The sequence below is a fragment of the Dipodomys merriami genome, unplaced genomic scaffold, assembly GCF_024711535.1.
Source record: "Dipodomys merriami isolate MVZ:Mamm:240054 unplaced genomic scaffold, mDipMer1.0.p SCAF_28, whole genome shotgun sequence".
NCBI classification, from domain to species: Eukaryota; Metazoa; Chordata; class Mammalia; order Rodentia; family Heteromyidae; genus Dipodomys; species Dipodomys merriami.
Genome location: NW_027204270.1, coordinates 18,018,229 through 18,037,642, shown reverse-complemented (window position 1 = coordinate 18,037,642; position 19,414 = coordinate 18,018,229). Strand labels below are relative to the sequence as shown.

General features: G+C 53.8%; 1 protein-coding gene across 2 annotated transcripts in view; it reads left to right on the top strand.

Moving 5' to 3' along the window:
• The window catches only part of Igsf21 (immunoglobin superfamily member 21), a 183,619-nt gene that overhangs the window by 66,688 nt on the left and 97,517 nt on the right, over positions 1-19,414 (top strand). For both annotated transcript variants that reach the window (XM_070037015.1, XM_070037014.1), the window contains exon 2: positions 3,317-3,429. In XM_070037015.1, coding sequence (XP_069893116.1) covers positions 3,406-3,429 — 24 coding nt within the window. In that variant the 5' untranslated portion in view covers positions 3,317-3,405. The remainder of the gene's footprint in view (positions 1-3,316; positions 3,430-19,414) is intronic.

The window sequence follows — 19,414 nt, the reverse complement described above, 5'->3', positions numbered from 1 at the left end:
CAAAATAGAAAGACTCCACAAAGGAACAGAAGATGTAAAGAGCCAAATGGAAATTTGAGAAGCTAAAAAAGCAACAAATGGCTGGGTGTCAGTGGCTCACGCCTGTAATCCTAGCTATTCAGGAGGCTGAGATCTGAGGATAGCGGTTCAAAGCCAGCCTGGACAGGAAAGTCTGTGAGACTCTTATCTCCAGTAAACCACCGGAAGACTGGAAGTGGTGCTGTGGCTCAAGTGGTAGAGCACTAGCCTTGAGCTGAAGAGCTCAGGGACAGCTCCCAGGCCGAGTTCAAGTCCCACAACTGACCAAAACAACAACAAATGATCTCTCTATCGCACGTGTGCGTGATCTCTCTCTCTCTCTCTCTCTCTCTCTCTCTCTCTCTCTCTCTCTCTCTCTCTCTCTCTCTCTCTCTCTCTCTCCCTCCATGTAGTCTATTTCTCATGGCGCTCACAATTCAGTTGGAGGCAGGGAGGTAGAGATTGTCAACAGATGATAAACAAAGACACAGGCAATGGTAAATTCTTGGAAAGGAATAAAGCAGGGTAGACAGAGCATGGTGACAGTGGTATGGTAACTATTCTGAACCTAAAATAGAATAAAAAAGAGCCTTCCAAAGAGATGGCATGTGAGTAAAGGAAAATGGAGGGATAGGGCCATGTACCTAAGGGAAGATTTTCTGGGAGGTGGAAGGAGCACGTGCAAAGGCCCTGAGGTAGAGTCGTACTTGGGATGCTCAGATATCCATGTCTTGTGAGAAGGAAGGAGACAGGACAGGTTGAGGATGAGGAGGGGTGAAGTCTGAGAGGTGGGCAGGGACAGAGGTGGTACGAGAGGAGACTGAAGCAAAGCAGGCATTGGATGCTGTTGCATCTCCCATGCCCGGGAGATGGGGGAAGGGGAAATGCAGTTGAGTTCTGGATATATTGTTCAGAGGTTGCGGGCTTGGCTGGCTGCTTGGGTGGCAGAAGCAGGAGATTCCAGGAAGAAAGCCGGGTGCTGTGAGCTCCCTGGGGGGCACATGTCGGGGGAAGTAGAGCCTCTGTTTGAAAGCTTTTCTGTTGAAGTGCAGAAGGCCTCTCAGGGGTCCCCAAATGGTGATGTGGAGCCTGGTATCACCAGAGACTCTGGGAGAGGGATGCAGGTCTGCCCTCACGTCTCACAGAGTTGAGACCTAGGTTAGAGTGAGCCCGATCATGCTTGGTGACAGCCTGGCGCTTACCATGGCGAAGGAAGGGCGGGGTGTGGGTCCCGCTCTGCCACCTGGGGCCGTGTAATGCCCTCGATGTCCCCCCGCGAGAGGTGGGAGCCAACACAGCAACTCACTGGGTGCCGTGGCTCATGCCTGCTCAGGAGGCTGAGCCCTGAGGATGGACATTCAAAGCCAACCTGGCAGAAAAGTCTGTGAGACTCTATCACCAGTTAACCAGCAAAAAGCCGGAAGTGGAGCTGTGTGGTTCAACTGGCAGAGCACTAGCCTTGAGTGCAAAAGCTACGCAAAAGCACAAGGCTCTGAGCTCAAGCCCCACGAGTGTCACACACACACACACACACACACACACACACACACACAATGCTCCTCTGTCCTAAGATTGTCACAAACAAATGAGTGTGTGCGTGTGGGGCACTTGGCCTGGTACCCGGCAAAGAAAGAGTTCTAGAAATGCCATCATTATTATCGCTTCGCTCTTGGCTGGCCCTGGAGACCCCAGCTCCCTGGGGTCCCCTCTCCTGAAGGGGGGTTCCTTGTTTGTTTTGTGGATCACTTCCCCCACACACACACCTCTGTGTCTATACTCATCCTCGGAATGGGGACCACACTGTGACATCTGTCTCCCTTCACCCCATGTGTGTTGGAGGACAGGGCTGTCCCTGTGTCATCTCTGCTGCCCAGGACAGGTGGGAACAAGCAGGTCTTCCTGTGGCAGGGCTGTGGCTTCTGGGCACACACAGACTGTGGGGCTCCCCGTGAGCCCTGACCGCGGCCTGGGTGAGAGATCACAGGGGGGCTGGAGGGGGTGAGCCCCAGGCTTTATCCCTTCCCTCTGCAGCCTAGGGCCACATGGGTCCAATCTGCCTCCAACTTCCATATTGATCCTTTCGGAGATCAATTCTTGTTTTTTCTTCCTGGAGTGTTGTAGTCATTAAGTTCCAAGCAGGGGTCAGGCCCCTGGGCTCGATCGGCTGGGGTTGCCTGCACAATTGAAATCCTCAAACCCATCCTGGCTAGTTTTCTCATTAAGGCAATCGGACTGGATTGGTCTGTTTGATTGATGGTCGATGGTCAGACGGCAGCCATGGGAAGACAATCGCATGGGCCTGGGTGACCAGCCCACCCCACTGAGCAGAAGTGGGCGCCCAGGACTCTGGGGTGAGCCTCGGGGAGGCAGCAGAGAGGGGGAGAGGTCTCACCAGCTGGATGTCCTCAAGGTGCGGCTCACACTGAGCGGGCAGCCGTCCTGGGGCAGCTAGTGGACAAGAAGCAGGATGTGGTGTTTGCATAAATATGAGGCTTCTTCTTGGGTGACCAGCCTACCATTTCTTCCTCTCCTATCACCAAGTGATGGACCAGCCCTCGGGTGCATGTCAGGCCATTTGCAATGAAGCTTTTCCCAGGAGTTTAACCAGAAGTAAGAGGCCACGAGGTTGGGGTGGAAGGCTTGGTGACTGGACCCCGGTGACGGGGCTGCTGAGGATGCTGATGGATGGGTGGAGACACCTTGTAGGAAAAGCTGTTTGGAGACCCTGGGTTGATGCATGCATACAGGTGCATTTCTGGCAAGACTTAATAGGCCAATTGTGTGCCAGTATTCCAAAGGGGCGGGGTCAGTATGGGCCAATCGTAAGCTAGGACTCCAAAGGGGTGAGGTCAGCGTTCATGGACAGTGGTGTGGCAGGGCTTCAAATGGGTGGGATCAGCGTGGGCCAATCATGTGTCAGGACTCCAAAGGGGTGGGGTCAACATGGACCAGTTCTGTGCTGGGACCCCAAATGGGTGGAGTCCGTGTGAGCCAGATTGTGGGTGGACATGCACCAAGCTCTCACGAGAGGTGGGAAAGTTTCCCCCTTCACCAGGGAAATGGATCCCCCAAAGTTCTTCCTGTTTGGGCCCATGGGAGCCAAGAAGGTGGCTGGAAGAGAGACAGCAAAAGTGAGTGAGAAGCAAGAGACTAGGGTCACCAGTAGGAGTTCATCACAGATACAGTGTGAGGACGCCCCTACAGTTCATCCAGGGGGTCACTCCAGGCCTCCTGGCCAGCTCCAGCCCTCACCTCCTCCTCTCTCTCTCTCTCTCTCTCTTTCTCCTGTCTCCCACAGGATACCTGACTGTCAACATTGAGCCTCTACCCCCTGTGGTGGCGGGAGATGCTGTGACCTTAAAGTGTAACTTCAAGACGGATGGTCGCATGCGTGAGATCGTGTGGTACCGGGTAAGTGGGCGCTCCGTGTGGCTGTCCCTTCATGTCAGGGCTGATGGGCAGAGGCCCCGGAGCCCCTGGACACTTCCCTGGCAGCCCTGAGTCATCCAGTGCCATCTGCCAGGTCCCCACCCTCAAGCAAGCCCACCTTGCCCAACCCTCCCCTATACCCTCAGGCCCTAGTTCATTCTAACATCTTCGAGCTGCTGATGAGCTGTGTTTGTGGAGGTTTCTTTGGGCACCGTGGGCCTCGTGGTAGGAGGCTTTGAGCGATGTTTTTGGCACAGGATAAAGAAACAGGATGGATGGCTCCCTGGTTTCCTTAAAATTGCCTTTGGAGCTATCGGCTACCTAATCTCGCTACCTCTAGGCCCAGACCGGTGCCTGGCATTGTCGTTTGGGTCTGTGTAGGGAAGCAGGTATACACCTGTCTGGGGGGGGGGGTGGATGCCAGCAATAAGAGTGGCTATAAGCCTTCGGGCTCTGATAAGAGGCAACTGGTGCTGGCATCTGTGTGGATGAGGGTAAGACAGACCAGCCTTGTCTCCAGAGGTGTAGCTGGTGCTGCTGATCTCCCCAAGGCCACGCCCCAGCGTGCTCGGAGCCCGGTACCACAGAGAGTGCTCTAAAGCGGGGCTGGCTGAGCCACATTTCTTGGTGAAGGCCCAGATCGTAAATGTTTCCTCTCTGCCGACCGAGGCGTCTTTGTCAACTTCTCAATGCGGCTGTTGTTGTATGCAAACAACCCCAGACAGCGTGTAAATGAAAGGGCACGCTTGTTCCTCTAACACGTTACGCATGGACACCAAAATTTGAATTCTGCCTAATTTTCATGGGTTACAAAACATTCTTCTCCATATTCTTATTCTTTTGTATTTCCACTACTAAAAAAAAAAAAGTTAAGCCTGTTCTTAGCTTATGGATTGTACAGAAATGGGTGTAGGCTGATTTGGTTCATAGGCTGTGGTTACAACTCCCAGGTCCAAATACACTGGTTCTATTCTATGTGTCTGCCCTGCCTGCGTATAAAACCAGCTGACAAGAGTCAGGATGGGCTGTTTTGGGAGGGGAGGGGAAGGCGCAGGGTGGTGGTGGTAGTGGATGGATACAGTTTGGTGATCTGGAATTGAGAGCTGCATTTCTGCTTCTTGGGGTTTCTTGGTACCCACATACCATGCCTAGAAACTCTAATGTCAGAGGAGGCTGCTCATGGCCTTGGTCCAGAACAGCTCCCCCCTCCTCTTTTTCTTCCTCCTCCTCCTCCTCTGTTCTTGTCCAGTCTTGCTTGGAACCAGACTTTCCTGCTGTTTTTCTTATGTATCTCTGCTCTTTGATTCGCCGCTTACTGATTAGGGCTATTGGGCTGGCCTGGACTTACACTCCTGTTAATCCACATCGGTGCTCTCCATCTTGGCAGCATAGCCTCTCCTGCGTGGAATCAGCTTCGCGGCCCTCCGCCCGAGTCCCACCTGACACCTGGCGCCTTGCAGGGTCCTGGTCTTAGGGAAGGGCACCGCTGGACAGATCCACAAGTCCAGCGACAGCCAGGGTCTGCGGTATGGCAGCATGAACCGCAATCACTCCGCGGCGGAGTCGCTGGGACTGGAGCTGCTTGGCTGATGGGGACTGGAAGCATCTCATTAGCACCTGGCAGAAAGACAGAGATAAATTAACTCCAGCTCACTGCTGAGGCTGAGGCTGAGGCCACATCCCTCCCTCTCCTGCTACAGTCCCTGGATAGGATCAGAGGGAGGAGGAGGGAACAGGGGGAACAGGGGACCAGAGCTGGGAGATGGGAACACAGCGGGATCCTACCGCCTTGCGCTGCCCTAGCGATCGAACGATCCTGTCACACTCAGGGTGGTTAGAACTCCTCGCACAGGCAGCTGCCGCACAGGGGCAGTGCCAGGCCCGGCTGGGCCCCTGCAGGGATCCAGGTTGTGGTTACACAGAAGCTGAAGCCCTAGGCAGGATGGAGACTTTCCTCTCTTCTCCCTCCTCCAGCCTGGCCCCGGGCACTGATGGGCTTAAAGATCCAGTTACATCTCTTATGGGTGTCAGGCCCTGCGTTGTCAGGCCACGGTAGCGTGCGCTAATTAATTTATTTTATTTCATTTCACATCCTTTGACTAAGGGCCCCTGGAGGGGGACACGCAGATGTATGCAAATCACATGCAAATTGGCAGCTAGAGCCAAATGCCTGAGCCCTTTTAATTCTGTAGCTGGACAGGGTGGTGGCTCAGTGGACTGCTGACTGTCCTCAGGACCCGGATGATGGAAAAGGGGGAGCAGAAGGAATCCCGGGGCAGTGGCTCTGTGCTACTCCTGTTCTTTCTCCCTGCTGCCTCCCTGGCTTCCCTCCCTGGTGCTGATCATTTGGTATCTTCTCCCCAGGAGCCAGCTGAAGGGAGAGAGATAAGGCCTTACCAAAGTGGGGGCTCCCGGAGCCAGGCTCAGCAGAGTTCTCCGGGGAGCTGGGGGAACAGCAAGGGGTGCTCCAGCCTCTTTCTCTAGCAGACAAGCCCTCTTGGCAGGCCCCCCCACCCCCGGCCAGCCTGCCCCCACCCAAACAGCAGGCTGCCCAGTTCTGTTGGTTTTCTGGCCAGAGTTTCTTCCCTCTCTGCTTCCTTCCCCCACTCCCTGAATGAGCTTACAGAGACGGCTTGGAAGGATATGAATAGATGACACAGGCCCAGCCAGGACTGTGCCTCCAGTCCCTTCAGGAGGGAAAAAACGGGCCATTGTGGCGGATACCACTGCCCGCTCAGCCTGGTGTAAGGCCCACAGCCTCCCTCTGGCCCAGAAGACGTTATCTGAGCAAGAGACCCATCCTGAGCTTACCCTAGGTACAGAGGACGGGCTGGATCCTTGAGGGAAAATTAGGGGAGCCGATAGAATTGTCAGAAGCCAAAGGGACCACACCCTTGTGGGGCTAAGGGGGCCTCTGGCTGAGCGTGGAGAACACCTTATCTGGGCAGCCCTGGAGAGAGAGAGAGAGAGAGGAAAGAGACCAGCAGTGAACCAGGACACGAGTTTGGGCACCCTGCCCCATGGTCTGCTCAGATGAAGGAGCTCAGCCAGCTCAGAGAAGATGCCAGAACTATGGGACAGACTCAAGAAAACAAGGACATGTGACCAGAGCCCCTGGGTCTGTGTAGCTCAGTGTGGCAGCCCCTCAGTCACACACGGCTGTTCCAATTCCAGTTCAGTTAGGATTCATTTTCTCATTCATGCGTCAGCCACATTTCATAAGCTCACTGGCCACATGAAGCTGCCATATTGGATAGCAACTTCGGAGAGCACAGTCTGCTTGACACACTCGGATTTTTTTTTCTGTTTTCCCGTGTGATGGCGTGACAGAGGAGCCACCCTGATGGTTGAACCATCTTTCCTAGCAAATAGACCCTGAGATGGATTTCAGGGAGGTGGATCTAGTTAATTTTGTAACCTGCCGTAATTAGGTTGGGTGGGTATGTGGCCGGGGAGGGTGGGAAGAAGAAAGTAGATAGCTCCCTCGAAAGACATCTTTGAAAAGGTACGGGGATTGTCCAGAGCATTCCTGAGGTCTAGGGGAAGTATAGCTGTGTGTCTTCATACTCCTTCCTATTGCTCTCTGGGCTCATCTCCCTGCCTGGGATTCCTTGGGCTCCCATCTCTGGAGTTCATGCATCTAATCCCCGTACAGAGTTGTGGTACAATTCCAGACTTGGCCAGTAGGAGGCTGCCATCTAACAACCAACCTACCCCAGTGTTTCAAGTCTGGTCTTGCTTCTGAAAGGGCGAATGATGGATATGTAATCATCTTCGCTTAATACCGCCTACCTAGTTAATGCCTGTAACTGGGGCCTGTTCAGTACTATCCAGATACTTATCCAAGTCGCTAACATGATACAACTCCCCCCAAAAAAGCCAAACGCTCAATCAAGGGATCTGTGTACATCCTAAACTACATTTCATTTCGTTGTTGGCACTGTGAGGTAAGTTCTAAAAATAAGTTAATCCTATTTTTCCAATGATGAAACTGAGATCATCCAAAGAGACTGTATCTCAGGTCATACCGTCTTCCAGGACTTCTTCAGAAAGTTCTAGAAATAACCCTCTTACAATCCCTTTTGGTGGACCCTGTTCAAGTGTTTACCTCATTACACCAAAATGCCTGCCGATACACCGTGAACACCTCAAGGACAACAGCTCAGTCTTTTCTCCAGTGTATTCTCCACACCTTACTGCACAGCTACCTCAGTAAACGCTGGTTAAATCGGGAGAGAGCTAGAAAAATACGAAGGCGTGTGTACATTTTCACGGGCCATGCTGCGTGGACATAGTGTCTGTCTCAGGTGAGTGTGTGTTTGTGTGTGTGTGTGTGTGTGTGCTCACGCACGCACACACATATGCACGCGCTCTCCATCATGGGTGTTTGTGTATATGTGGGGCTTTGAAGACTTGAGGGCCTCTCTGTAGAGTGTGGGGGAAAGGGAACATTTCTCATTGGGAAACCCTGCGTAAAGCCATTTAGATGGGGGGAGGAGGTGTGTGTGGGGAGCAGTGAGCCACCTGCCCAGAAGGCAGAGCCAAAGGTCTGTTTATATCATAGAAATCCATTAAGCAGCCAGGAGCATCCTGGGAATTTAACCTTTCACAGCCATTTTTATCGTCTTGTCTTTGTTTTGGTCTCCTCTCTGCGCTATTTGTTCCCAAGTGCTGTTCCAAGCCTGGGTTACAAGGCCACAGAAAAGAGAGGCACAGAAAGAGGAGGGGAGGGGATCGGGAGGGCAGTCTCCAGCAGACACAAACGCCCCTGCTTCTCCAGTCATCTTATCTCACAACCTCACCTGGGTGGATGTGCTACCTACCCCGGCATGCTTCCTTCCCCCGGGGCTCTGAAGGGAGGATGGGAGCCAATATGGTAGCCTTTAGAGAAAGGCATGAGATTGGAGGCTGGGAACCAGGTAGGAGAGGCCTCAGTGTCGTTTGACCTTGGTGGTGACCTTCTGCCACTGGACACGAAGATCTGTATTTAGGGACACCTCGATGAGTGAGCCTCTGCCATCTGGCAGGACCAGTGTTTGCCTCCTTCCAGCACCAACTGGATAGATGGCAGCCATTGTCCCATCTTGATTTCTTTCTTATAACTCAGAGAATCCAAGAAAGATAATTACAGAATACAGAGGGGAGGTGTTTGGGGAGGGCCTCCAAGGCCAGATTCTTTGGATTGCATCTGGAAGGCCTGGGTTCCCAAGAGATCACAGCAACAAGGAATAGCCAGCAGCAGTCCCCTCCCGCCCTCGGGTTACGCTACTCCACTCACTGGTCTCTGGTTCTTGGAAATATCACCACATCATTAATTAAGCCAATGGGTCTTGATTCTCCCTGGGGGGGGGGTGGAGGGGGAAGCTTGTCCCAAATGTTCCTGGCATTGGCTTTCTCTTGCCTTTAGTCCTTGAGGATGTGTTGTTGCTTGAAGTCAAACAAGAAATGATAGTCACCCACAAAACATTAGGAGAATGGATTCCTTTCCTTAACCCATGAAAGAATGAAAAGGTGGAAGAGTGATTAAGGTAAACAGAGTGAGTGTATTTGAAAAAGGAAAGGAAAGCCGTGAAAGAAAGCAGTGGGGCTGTCCATCAGGACAGAGACAGTGGAGAGGAGTCCAGGGAAGTTCTGGGAGGACAGTTATTACAATACTGGGCTTTGTCCTGATTGGTTGATATCTTGTCTGTGTGCTATCTCAGCTCTTCTCTTTGGTTGAGTGGGTGCCTGAGGCATTATGGGAAGAAGAAGCATTGGAGCAAGAGCCTAAGGCACTGTGGGAACAAGAAAGGCCATGGTGGGCTGCATGTTCTCAGCCGTGTGTTATGTCTACCACATCTATCCCTATCCACCTAACAGCGCCCCCTCCCCCTGCCCTCTCTTGATCTAACGGTATAAGAGCAGGAGGTAAGCCTGGGTGGCCAAGGGAGACCCGTGCCCAAATCTCAGTAAAGCAGATGGCGCCAACTTTGTGGGCTCTGGCTGAGAGCCCAGCCTGGGAGCCACTTCTACCTCCTCTGCACCTGATTTAGTCTTCCCACTCCAAGATCTGCAGGAGAAAGACAGAGAGGAAGACAAGCCTGCCTCCCTAAGCACCAGATCCTCTCAGGTGAGATGTACCCCTCCCCCAGCCCCATCCCACCAGCCACAGGGGCCAGAAGGGAAGGCTGGGAGGGAGGAGGAGTGCAAACAGAGGCCCAAGACTCATTCCACTTGGTGCCTAAGAATCGCAGGACCAGGGCCCCAGGGCATTTGCTTCTTAAACCAGGCCCCCCAGTGATTGACCTGGATATCATTGGCCCAGCTAATGATCTCTCTCTCTGCAATTTGGAAACCTCTGATTAGAGAGGTTTGCCCTCTGGAGTAGGGGGTGTGGGTATAATCAAGAAATAAGGCAAGAATGAAGACAAGTTCCTGAGCTCAGGGAGAGAGGAGGTTTAAGACATAAACTAATAAGAAGGATCCCAGGCAATGGCTCACATCGAGCATGTATTTAAAAACAGTCCAAGGGGACAGAAGACCCTTGGGTGAGCTGACATCTCAAAGTCAGCCAGGAATCTTCTGTGCCAAGGGGAAGAGGCAGGACTTTCCTGGTGGAGCAAGGACCTAGGCTGGATGGGCAGAGAACACTAAGAAGGTTTGAGGACAAAGTGAGTAGAGGAGGGTGGGGAGAGGTGGCAGGGACTGTGCAAGGCTGGGTCCTGAGCCCCAGGGAGCTGGCAGGGGAGTGACAGGGCACCGTGATGATTTTTCAGCTAGAAGCAGCATGAAGTGCCTTGCTTGATTGGAAATCGCTGCGGGTGGAGAGGGGTGTGTGGGGGCAGGGAGATGGATGACCTCAGGGTTGTCCGGCCAGAAGCCACTGTGACTGGGGTAAGGACAAGGATGGGAGAGGAGACACACTATGGATCTGACCCACACGTCGCGTCTGTAGTGCTCGCTGGGGTGTAGGGATGGTGGCAAGGGGGGTTTAGATGGTTCCACTTCTGGGGCTCGGGTAGCTGGGTGGAGTGGACAGTAGTACCCTGCTTGGAGACAGGGAGCTTGCAAAAGAGGAGAAGTAGGTCAGGGGACAGGTGCTGGGCGTTCTGTCCGCCATGCTAGAAAGGTTGAAACGAGGAGTCTGGAATTCTGCGAAGAGCTCAAGCAAGGAGATTACACTCAGGAGTTTGCTCCTGTGGGGGGTGGGGGCGGTGGAGGGAATTGAATGTATCCTCTAAGGTTTATGCATTGGAAACAGAACCCCTAATGTAACAGCATTGAGAAGAGGTGACCAGATCCTGGAGGCTGGGCCTCGATGGATTCCTGTGGTCGTCCCAGGACTGGGTTGTGATAACAGGACGAGGCTGGCCCCGCTCCCTCTTAGGGGAACACACCACGCCTTCACCATCTTACACTGCAGCAAGGAGGCCCTCAACAGATATCGGCCCTTGATGCTGGCCCTCCCACATCCAGAGACCGATGATCTGTTATTTACCAGGTCCCCAGTTGGCAGGATGCAAGGGCTGCAAGTGCAGAAGTCAGGTGGATCCCTTTCCCTCTGGGAGGTGGCTTCCAGCCTGGCCCCTCTCATGAAGTCACTAAGATCTATTTCCTTATCTGGCAGTGGGCTTGACAGTACCCCCCTTCCCCCCCCACCCCAGTGCCTCACAGGGGTTTGTACAGAACAAACAAGACACTGGCAGACCAACCCCTCCCACTTCCACCTTGGGAAGCAGATTCCCAGAACACTACTGCCTCCCCTCCTTCTGGCCTGGCCAGATCTGACTCACTCTCTCCTCTGAGGAGCCTCCTGACCCACACTTCAAGACAGAACCAAGAGACACCCTGCTGTGTTTCCTCTGTGTTTTCTGCATTCTTCTATTAGAGACATATCACGGATACTCTCTTCCTTGTCTTTGTGTGTGTGTGTGTCTCTCTCTCCAAGTTGTTATATTTATCTGCTTTTGTACTGTGGGCAGACTCTGGTCCTTACCTGGACCCCCTCTTTGGATCCCCAGAATGCATATGGATGGGCTTCTGGGGTGCTCATCATCCCAGGAAGTGGGGGCTGCTTGTCCTCAGAGGCTACAATCACAGCCCCCTAAGCAGTCTGAGGCCCACAGTAGCATGTGCACCGGTGGTTCGCTGCCCTATCCTGGCCCTCCCCCCACCGGCCCTCCCCCCTGCCCTCCCATCCCCCCTCCCTACCCCCCAGGTCCCTGCTCCAGGTGGATGTGGGCGTCCCAGGCAGCAAAGGGAGCCAGAAAAAGGGAGGGGAAGGCACCGCAGTCAGTGTTGGGGAGGGAGGGGGAGAGAGGAGGGGGGAGAGGCACTGTGGTCAGCTTTGGGGGGCCACAAGGCAGTCTGGGATCAGGCCAGTCCATGGGCACCACTGGCCTGGTTTTGTGCGTGGATGTCCTTGGGCAGGGAGAGGAATAAGAAGGGAAGGAAGGAGAGAGATGCTGGCAGCACGTCCCGGCCCTCTCTGGCACAGGGAGGAGGATGTTTTGACTGGGGAAATCTGCCTGCTCTTGAGGATTAAGATCAAGTTCTCCATACTGGCCGTCAGATCTTTTCCCTGCCCTTTGTGGGGTGGAGAAGGAATCCAAGCCAGCAGGGAGGTCATGACCCAAGAACCAGTCCTTGGGGGCGGCCTCCCTAATAACAGGATGCCCCCCTTGGACCGCAGGTGGGCTTCACCATTGGATGGCAGTGAAAGACAAGAAGATTGACAGAGCAAGGCTTAGCTCCCACGGGGCCTGGAGGATGCCGGCGCAAGGAGTGGGGAGACTTGGTACAGTGTCCCTCTGGGTGCCCTTGGGTGAGCTGCTTTCCCTCTCTGAATGTCAGCATCTTCAGGTAAAACTGAGGTGGAGGCTGGAAGGCTGGAGCACATGCGACCTCTCTCCAACCGTGCAGCCGCCTCCCCTCTGTGCCCCCGCCCCCCTCCACTGCCCGCGCCCCAGAGGATGCTGGGCTGGGAAGAGGTGAACACTGCTGGACCAGGGCGGTGTGGAGATGAGGCTCACGGGGTGGGCATCCTGGCCCACACCGCCACTGGGTCTGTGAGCCGGCCGAGTCCAGAGCTATATTAAGCCCAGAGTGTGATTTCCAGCGGTGTCTGCCTGGCTCATGCCTGGCCTGCTGGGTTTAAATGACAAGGGAACTGACTTAACTTGTCGGAGAAGGATTAAAGGTGAACTTCCACTCTAGCACGCCAAAGAAATAAAATACCACGGCTGAAACGAGGGATGGTTTAAGAAAAGCCAGCCCAGCCTCCCCTCCTCAGACTCTCTCAGGTCCTTCCTCCTCCTCCTCCTCCTCCTCTTCCTCCTCCTCCTCCTCCTCCTCCTCCTCCTCCTCCTCTTCCTCCTCCACCTCCTCCTCCTCCACCTCCTCCTCCTCCTCCTCCTCTTCCTCCTCCACCTCCTCCTCCTCCACCTCCTCCTCCTCCTCCTCCTCCTCTTCCTCCTCCACCTCCTCCTCCTCCACCTCCTCCTCCTCCTCCTCCTCCTCCTCCTCTTCCTCCTCCACCTCCTCCTCCTCCACCTCCTCCTCCTCCTCCTCCTCCTCCACCTCCTCCTCCTCCTCCTCCACCTCCTCCTCCTCCACCTTCTCCTCCTCCTCCTCTTCCACCTCCTCATTTTCCACCTCCACCTCCTCCTCCTCCTCCTCCACCTCCACCTCCTCCTCCTCCTCCTCCTCCTCCTCCTCCTCCTCCTCCTCTTCCTCCTCCTCCTCCACCTCCTCCTCCTCCTCCTCCTCCTCCTCCTCCTCCTCCTCCTCCTCCTCCTCCTCCTCCTCCTCCTCCTCTTCTTCCTCCTCCATTTCTCCTGACAGGACAAGGAGGGAGGGGGACGGGGAGGAAGAGGAATAAGAACGCTCTGCAGTCATGTAGACCCCACCCCACACCCTTCAAAAATGATCCTTGATCCCTGCAGCCTTAAAGTTCAAGTTCAAGGTTGCTGGAGTTCAAGGTCATTGGCAGGGCCTTCCAGGTCTCTGTGAAATCTACCTGTGCTGACCGGTACGAAGACGCCTGCTTTCTGGTCTTGCCAGCTTTGGCTTTCCCAAGCGGGCTCACGGCTGATGAGCTCATCCGCAGCTCTTAGGACACAGAGCTTCTCCGCCTCCCTACTCACGTTTCTGCCACGGCTGTCCCCTCTCTCACTCCATCGGCAAGCTCCAGAGTGACCTCCCAAAGCTCAGCTGTGGGTCCCCCTCCAAGGCCTTTCCTCAGCCTTCACTCTCCTTCCATTCAATTGCCTTGACCCCGGCAGAGTTAGACCCTTGTGACAACGTCAGAATGCCGCCACGCCACCCAACACTCCCGGGCCTACCTGTTCATTTAGGCAGCAAGGTGTTTCTTGGGCACTTACGGTGTGCCAGCATTGGGAACAAAACGAGAACAGGGAAGATATTTTTATGGAGCTCTGAGGTATGTAGGGGAATGGGTATTGTGTGAGAAAACATCAAATAAATGCTCCAAACAGAACAGATGTCTGCTAGCTGAGAGCCTGGGGTGGCGGTGGGTGTTTCTCCAGGATCCCACAGCAAGGCATTCTACACAGGGCCCTGGCTCTTTTCTAACAACTGAACCATCACCTTCCTTCCTTTGATTGGTCAGTCTCCCATCTCTCACACCTTCCAATAGGGAAGATCATCATTCATGTCTGGACAGAGGGCGTTAATTGTATTAGTCAAGCTTCTCATGCAAACTGCTAAGGTGCCAGTGGCTCAAGCCTGTCAACCTAGCTACATCGGAGGACTGAGATTCAAAGCCAGAGGAGATAAATCTCTGGGACTCTTATCTCCAGTCAACCAGCAAACAAGCTGGAAGTGGAGATGTGGCTCAAGTGATAGAGTGCTAGCATTGAAAGAGGGAGGAAAAAATCAAATGAGCCCAGCCCGTGTACCTGCACAAAAGAAAAGAAAGCAAAGCAAAGCATACTGAGGTGGTTCTGTTTGTATGTCTCTCCTGAATATCTAGCAGGTGCTGAGCATCTAGCTTAGAAAAGAAGGGAGGGGAGAGGAGGGAGGGAGAGAGGGAGGGAGAGAGGGAGGGAGAGAGGGAGGAAGGAAGGAAGGAGAGAAGGAAGGAGAGAAGGAAGGAAGAAGGAAAGTTATGATGGATGGATGGATATCTACAAGGCACAGAGAAATCAATTTTTACTTACGGTATAAAGAATTTTCTCACTTTCTTAATTTTCCAGTCCTTGGTGGAATGTGTTAGGGGTGAGCACTCTTTCTCTCTCTCTCTCTCTCTCTCTCTCTCTCTCTCTCTCTCTCTCTGTCTCTGTCTCTGTCTCTGTCTCTCTGTCTCTCTCTGTCTCTGTCTCTCTATCTCTCTGTCTCTCTGTCTCTCTGTCTCTCTCTCTGTCTCTGTCTCTCTCTCTGTCTCTGTCTCTCTCTCTGTCTCTGTCTCTCTCTGTCTCTGTCTCTCTCTCTCTGTCTCTCTGTCTCTCTGTCTCTCTGTCTCTCTGTCTCTCTCTCTGTCTCTCTCTGTCTCTGTCTCTCTGTCTCTCTGTCTCTCTGTCTCTCTGTCTCTGTCTCTGTCTCTCTGTCTCTGTCTCTGTCTCTCTGTCTCTCTCTGTCTCTGTCTCTCTATCTCTCTGTCTCTCTGTCTCTCTGTCTCTCTCTCTGTCTCTGTCTCTCTCTCTGTCTCTGTCTCTCTCTCTGTCTCTGTCTCTCTCTGTCTCTGTCTCTCTCTCTCTGTCTCTCTGTCTCTCTGTCTCTCTGTCTCTCTCTCTGTCTCTCTCTGTCTCTGTCTCTCTGTCTCTCTGTCTCTCTGTCTCTCTGTCTCTGTCTCTGTCTCTCTGTCTCTGTCTCTGTCTCTCTGTCTCTGTCTCTCTGTCTCTGTCTCTGTCTCTGTCTCTCTCTCTCTCTCTGTCTCTCTCTGTCTCTCTCTGTCTCTCTCTGTCTCTCTGTCTCTCTGTCTCTCTGTCTCTCTGTCTCTCTGTCTCTCTCTGTCTCTCTCTCTCTCTCTCTCTCTCTCTCTCTCTCTCTCTCTCTCTCTCTCTCCCTCTCTCTGTTAGACTGGCCCCTGTGTGCAAGCGTTGAGGGCTGCTGGCCAGGAGAGGCTAGGTAGGATGGGCCACGTGTCTCCTTTGTGGAATTGTCAGATGCTGCAAGGCAAGTGTAGATGCCCGGCAGTGTCCTCAGGACCAGGGCTGGGAGCAGAGCCCTCAGCTAGCATGGAGGGGCAGGGTGATGATAAGGGAGGGGACTTGTGCGTGTGGTGGTGGCATGTATTCTGAGAAGCAGACCACTGGTGATAAGGGAGGGGACTTGTGCGTGTGGTGGTGGCATGTATTCTGAGAAGCAGACCACTGGTGATAAGGGAGGGGACTTGTGCGTGTGGTGGTGGCATGTATTCTGAGAAGCAGACCACTGGTGAGCCCCAGAGAGGCTGTCTTCCTGGAGTGGACATTTGAAGGAGAAGCTGGTAAGCTGGGAGCTGAGAGGAGGAGGAAGGCCAGGAAGGAATTCAGTGGGATCCCAAAGACCCCTCTGCACCCCGTGGCCTCCCAGCGTACATTTGCACACGTATCACCTGCTTTGAACCCATGGAGACCTCCCAGGCCCTCAGCCCATGTCTCTGGCTCAGCCTCCTGTGTCCTCCAGTAAGGTGGAGCCTCCTAGAGCTGCAGAGAAAGGGAAGGACCACAGCTGGGGAAACTGAGGCGAAGATCAAGGCCATGCCGCTGTCAGGCTGTGGCTCCAGGGCCAGCGTGCTCTTTTATCCAGGCTCTCCTGAAGGTCATGCCTCTCTGCTGTCAGCAGGAGGGATGTCTCAAATGCTCAGCAGGCTGGGGGATGCACTGGGGAAGCCCCTCTGGTGTGGAGAGGCCAGATCAGAGACTCACCTCCACCCCCGGCCATGTCCCTCAGAAACCCCACAATGCACCACTCAAGTGCAGGCCTGTCAACCCCTCCCCCCTGGCTGGGTCGCCATGGGAACCATCGCATCCCAGGACCCGTGTGGCCCTGGGTATCGTGGATCGGTGAAGTGCAGCAGGGTTTGTACACCAGCCTGTCCAGGCTCGTTCCCCAGAACTGACAGGCCGTCCACCTCCTGCAGCTGGGAGACAGCCGGGGAGAGGGCAGCGTGGATGGTAAGTGTCACCATCAGGAGCCGGAGCCACTCATCTGCAGAGGGGCACTGACCCATGCAGACGCTGTCAGCACTGATGAGGACATGGGGGGGGGGACACGGCTTCTACCCTGCCAAGGGGACACGGTCAACACGGTTCACCCACCCAGAGTCAAACACTGGGAGTGGACAGGTGGCCGGGGCAGACTCCCCACCCCACGCTTGGCGCATGCTCTGAGAGATGCCAGGCACTGCTGCGCTGCCCAGACCCAGATCAATTCACCGGTCCCAGCTCGGACCCAGATCAATTCACCAGTCCCAGCTCGGACCCAGATCAATTCACCAGTCCCAGCATGGACCTCGGCGATCCCACCCAGAGGCAAGGGAAGCTACTCCTCAAGAAGTTGGGTCGTATTATTATTATTATTATTATTATTATTATTATTTTGCAAGGCAGTGGAGTTGCTCAAATGAGTGTAAATAAGCATTGTCAAGTGGCAGTTCTGGGGAAACCTGCTTTTAATGGCTACAATAATCATTTTAATTGGCACATTAATTATGCGCGAGCAGGTGCCTCCAAAATAATTGAGGATGTTGGAAAGCTGTTTATTTCCTTAAGTGGTTTAAATATTCCCCCTTTAACCCTGCTTACTCCTTGAATAGTAAATAGCTCGAGGCTGTTCTGTGGAGAGGGAGAAGGGGAAAGCTTGTCTGCCTGGCTGGGGCCTGGACTTGGGAGTGGGGTGGGGTGGGGTGGGAGGGTTTGTGTCAGTTTGTGGATTCAGCCCTCCTGGTAGAGAACAGACTCAGATGAAGAACCTGTCAAGAGCTTGGGATCAGCTCAGCCATGGTGCCCCAGCTTGTCCTGAGCTAGGACAGATGGGGGGCGGAGGGGAGAGGCAGGGAAGAACCCCTCCCCTCTGGTACAGAGCAGGGGTAAGGGAGGAGAGGATGGGGCATAGCAAGCCAAGGAAGAGCAGTGTAAAGGCCCAAGGGTAGGCCCGTCTCAACTCCATCCCATTGCATGAAGGAGCAGGAGGAGGGAGGGAGGAGTAGCTGAGGGCCATGGGGGCGGGGACGGCCGGGGAGGGGGGTCGGGCTGCCAAGTCCAGGGTGCCACGCCCTGGAACTTGTGCTATCCTGCTCCTTCCCAGATATGTCTGGTAAGCAGCTCACTGGTGGCAAAGCTGGGGCACAGCTGAGCTTCTCCTGGAACTCTCCTCTTCCCCCTTGTCCTCACCGCCCACCCTGTAACTTGTCTCCTGCCTTCCCTTCTAGCTGCCATAGCCTCCTTTGCTTGCACAGTTCTAAAACACGTGCTGGACCCGTGCGTCTCTGCCAAATTTGTTGTTGTTGTTGTTGGCCATGGGGCTTGAACTCTGGGTCTGGGCACTGTCCCTGAGCTCTTAGAGCTCGAAGTAAGCGCTCTACCACTTGAGCCACAGCGCCACTTCCTGTTTTCTGGTAGTTAATTGGAGATAAGAGTCTCATGGACTTTCCTGCCCAGACTGGCTCTGAACCGTGATCCTCAGATCTCAGCCTCCTGAGTAGCTAGGATGACCAGGCGTGAGCCACTGGTGCCAAGTTGCTGAATCTTTTCAATTCTGCGGAATCAGTTCACTTCTGCCCATGCCTTAAGTCACAGTTGCTGGAACCTGGGCGGCCACTCTGAGACAGCGCCCTCTAACAACACCTGTTTCCATTCCTCCCTGCCCCCCCCCCAGCCCCAGCTTCCACACAACAGCCAGGGGTTCCTGTATATCAGGACCAGGGCACCCCCACCCCCACCCCAGCCCCTAGGTCATCTGGCCCTTTAGAAAAAAGCTCAGGAGGCTCCTCCCAGCCTGGTCCAGCCCCAACACAACCTGTTGCTTTGGTAGCCTTGTTTAGGCTCTACAAACAGCCCACATGTGTACTCAAGATGGGACAGGGAGGGACAGTGCACAGGGGATTGTGGCAGGGAACAGGAGACTAGTGGGAATGGCTCTCTGTCTCTGTCTGTCTCTGTCTCTGTCTCTCTGTCTCTGTCTCTGTCTCTCTCTCTGAGCACTGTGCCAGGAGTTCAGGGCTGGATGGGTGCTGGAGAAATCCACCCAAATTGAAGGACACAATTCTCCACGGTGTCTTCTCACAACCGTGTGGCTCTGTAAATAGTTGCATAGAACCCTGCATGTCCAGGGCTCTGTGCTGGACGCTATACCCAGAAGGAGGGTAATGGTGGGTGACAGGTACGAGTTGGTCTTTGGTGAACACCTCTCCTGCTGCCATTGCTCAGTCCCAGTAGAATTTTTTTAATTCTATCTCTTTTGTTTTTTGTAATTGCAATACGTAATGTCATTACATATGTGCAAATAAGAGTGACATTTCTCCCCCAACACCCCAGGAACAGCATCTCCTAAGATATGAAGCATAGGACATCCTCAATCTGTGCCGAGTTCTTGAACCCGAATCCTGCCTTTGCCACTTAGAAGCAGTGTGACTTTGGGCACGTTACTGACGCTCTCTGTATAACAAACGTACTCATCTCATGCAATGAAGTTAGGACACTGCTGGGTATTAGGTAAACATTTTCTTGTCTTATTCCATTGTCAAATATCTCGACTTCTTATTTAAGTAAACAGTTTCCTTGGAGCTGGAGGCATGGCGTAAGTGGGAGAGGGGCAGCCACAGGCATGCGGAACAAGTAGGAGGCCCTGAGTTCCAACCCCAGTACTGATACCAAAAAGTAACAACATCAACCTAATAAATAAAAATAAATGATAAATACCAGATGCCAGTGGTTCACATCTGTCAATCCTAGCTATTCAGGAAGGTGAGATTTGGAGGATCATAAGTTCAAAGCTAAGTGGGACAGAAAAATCTGTGAGATGCGGGCTGGGAAGTTGGCTCAGT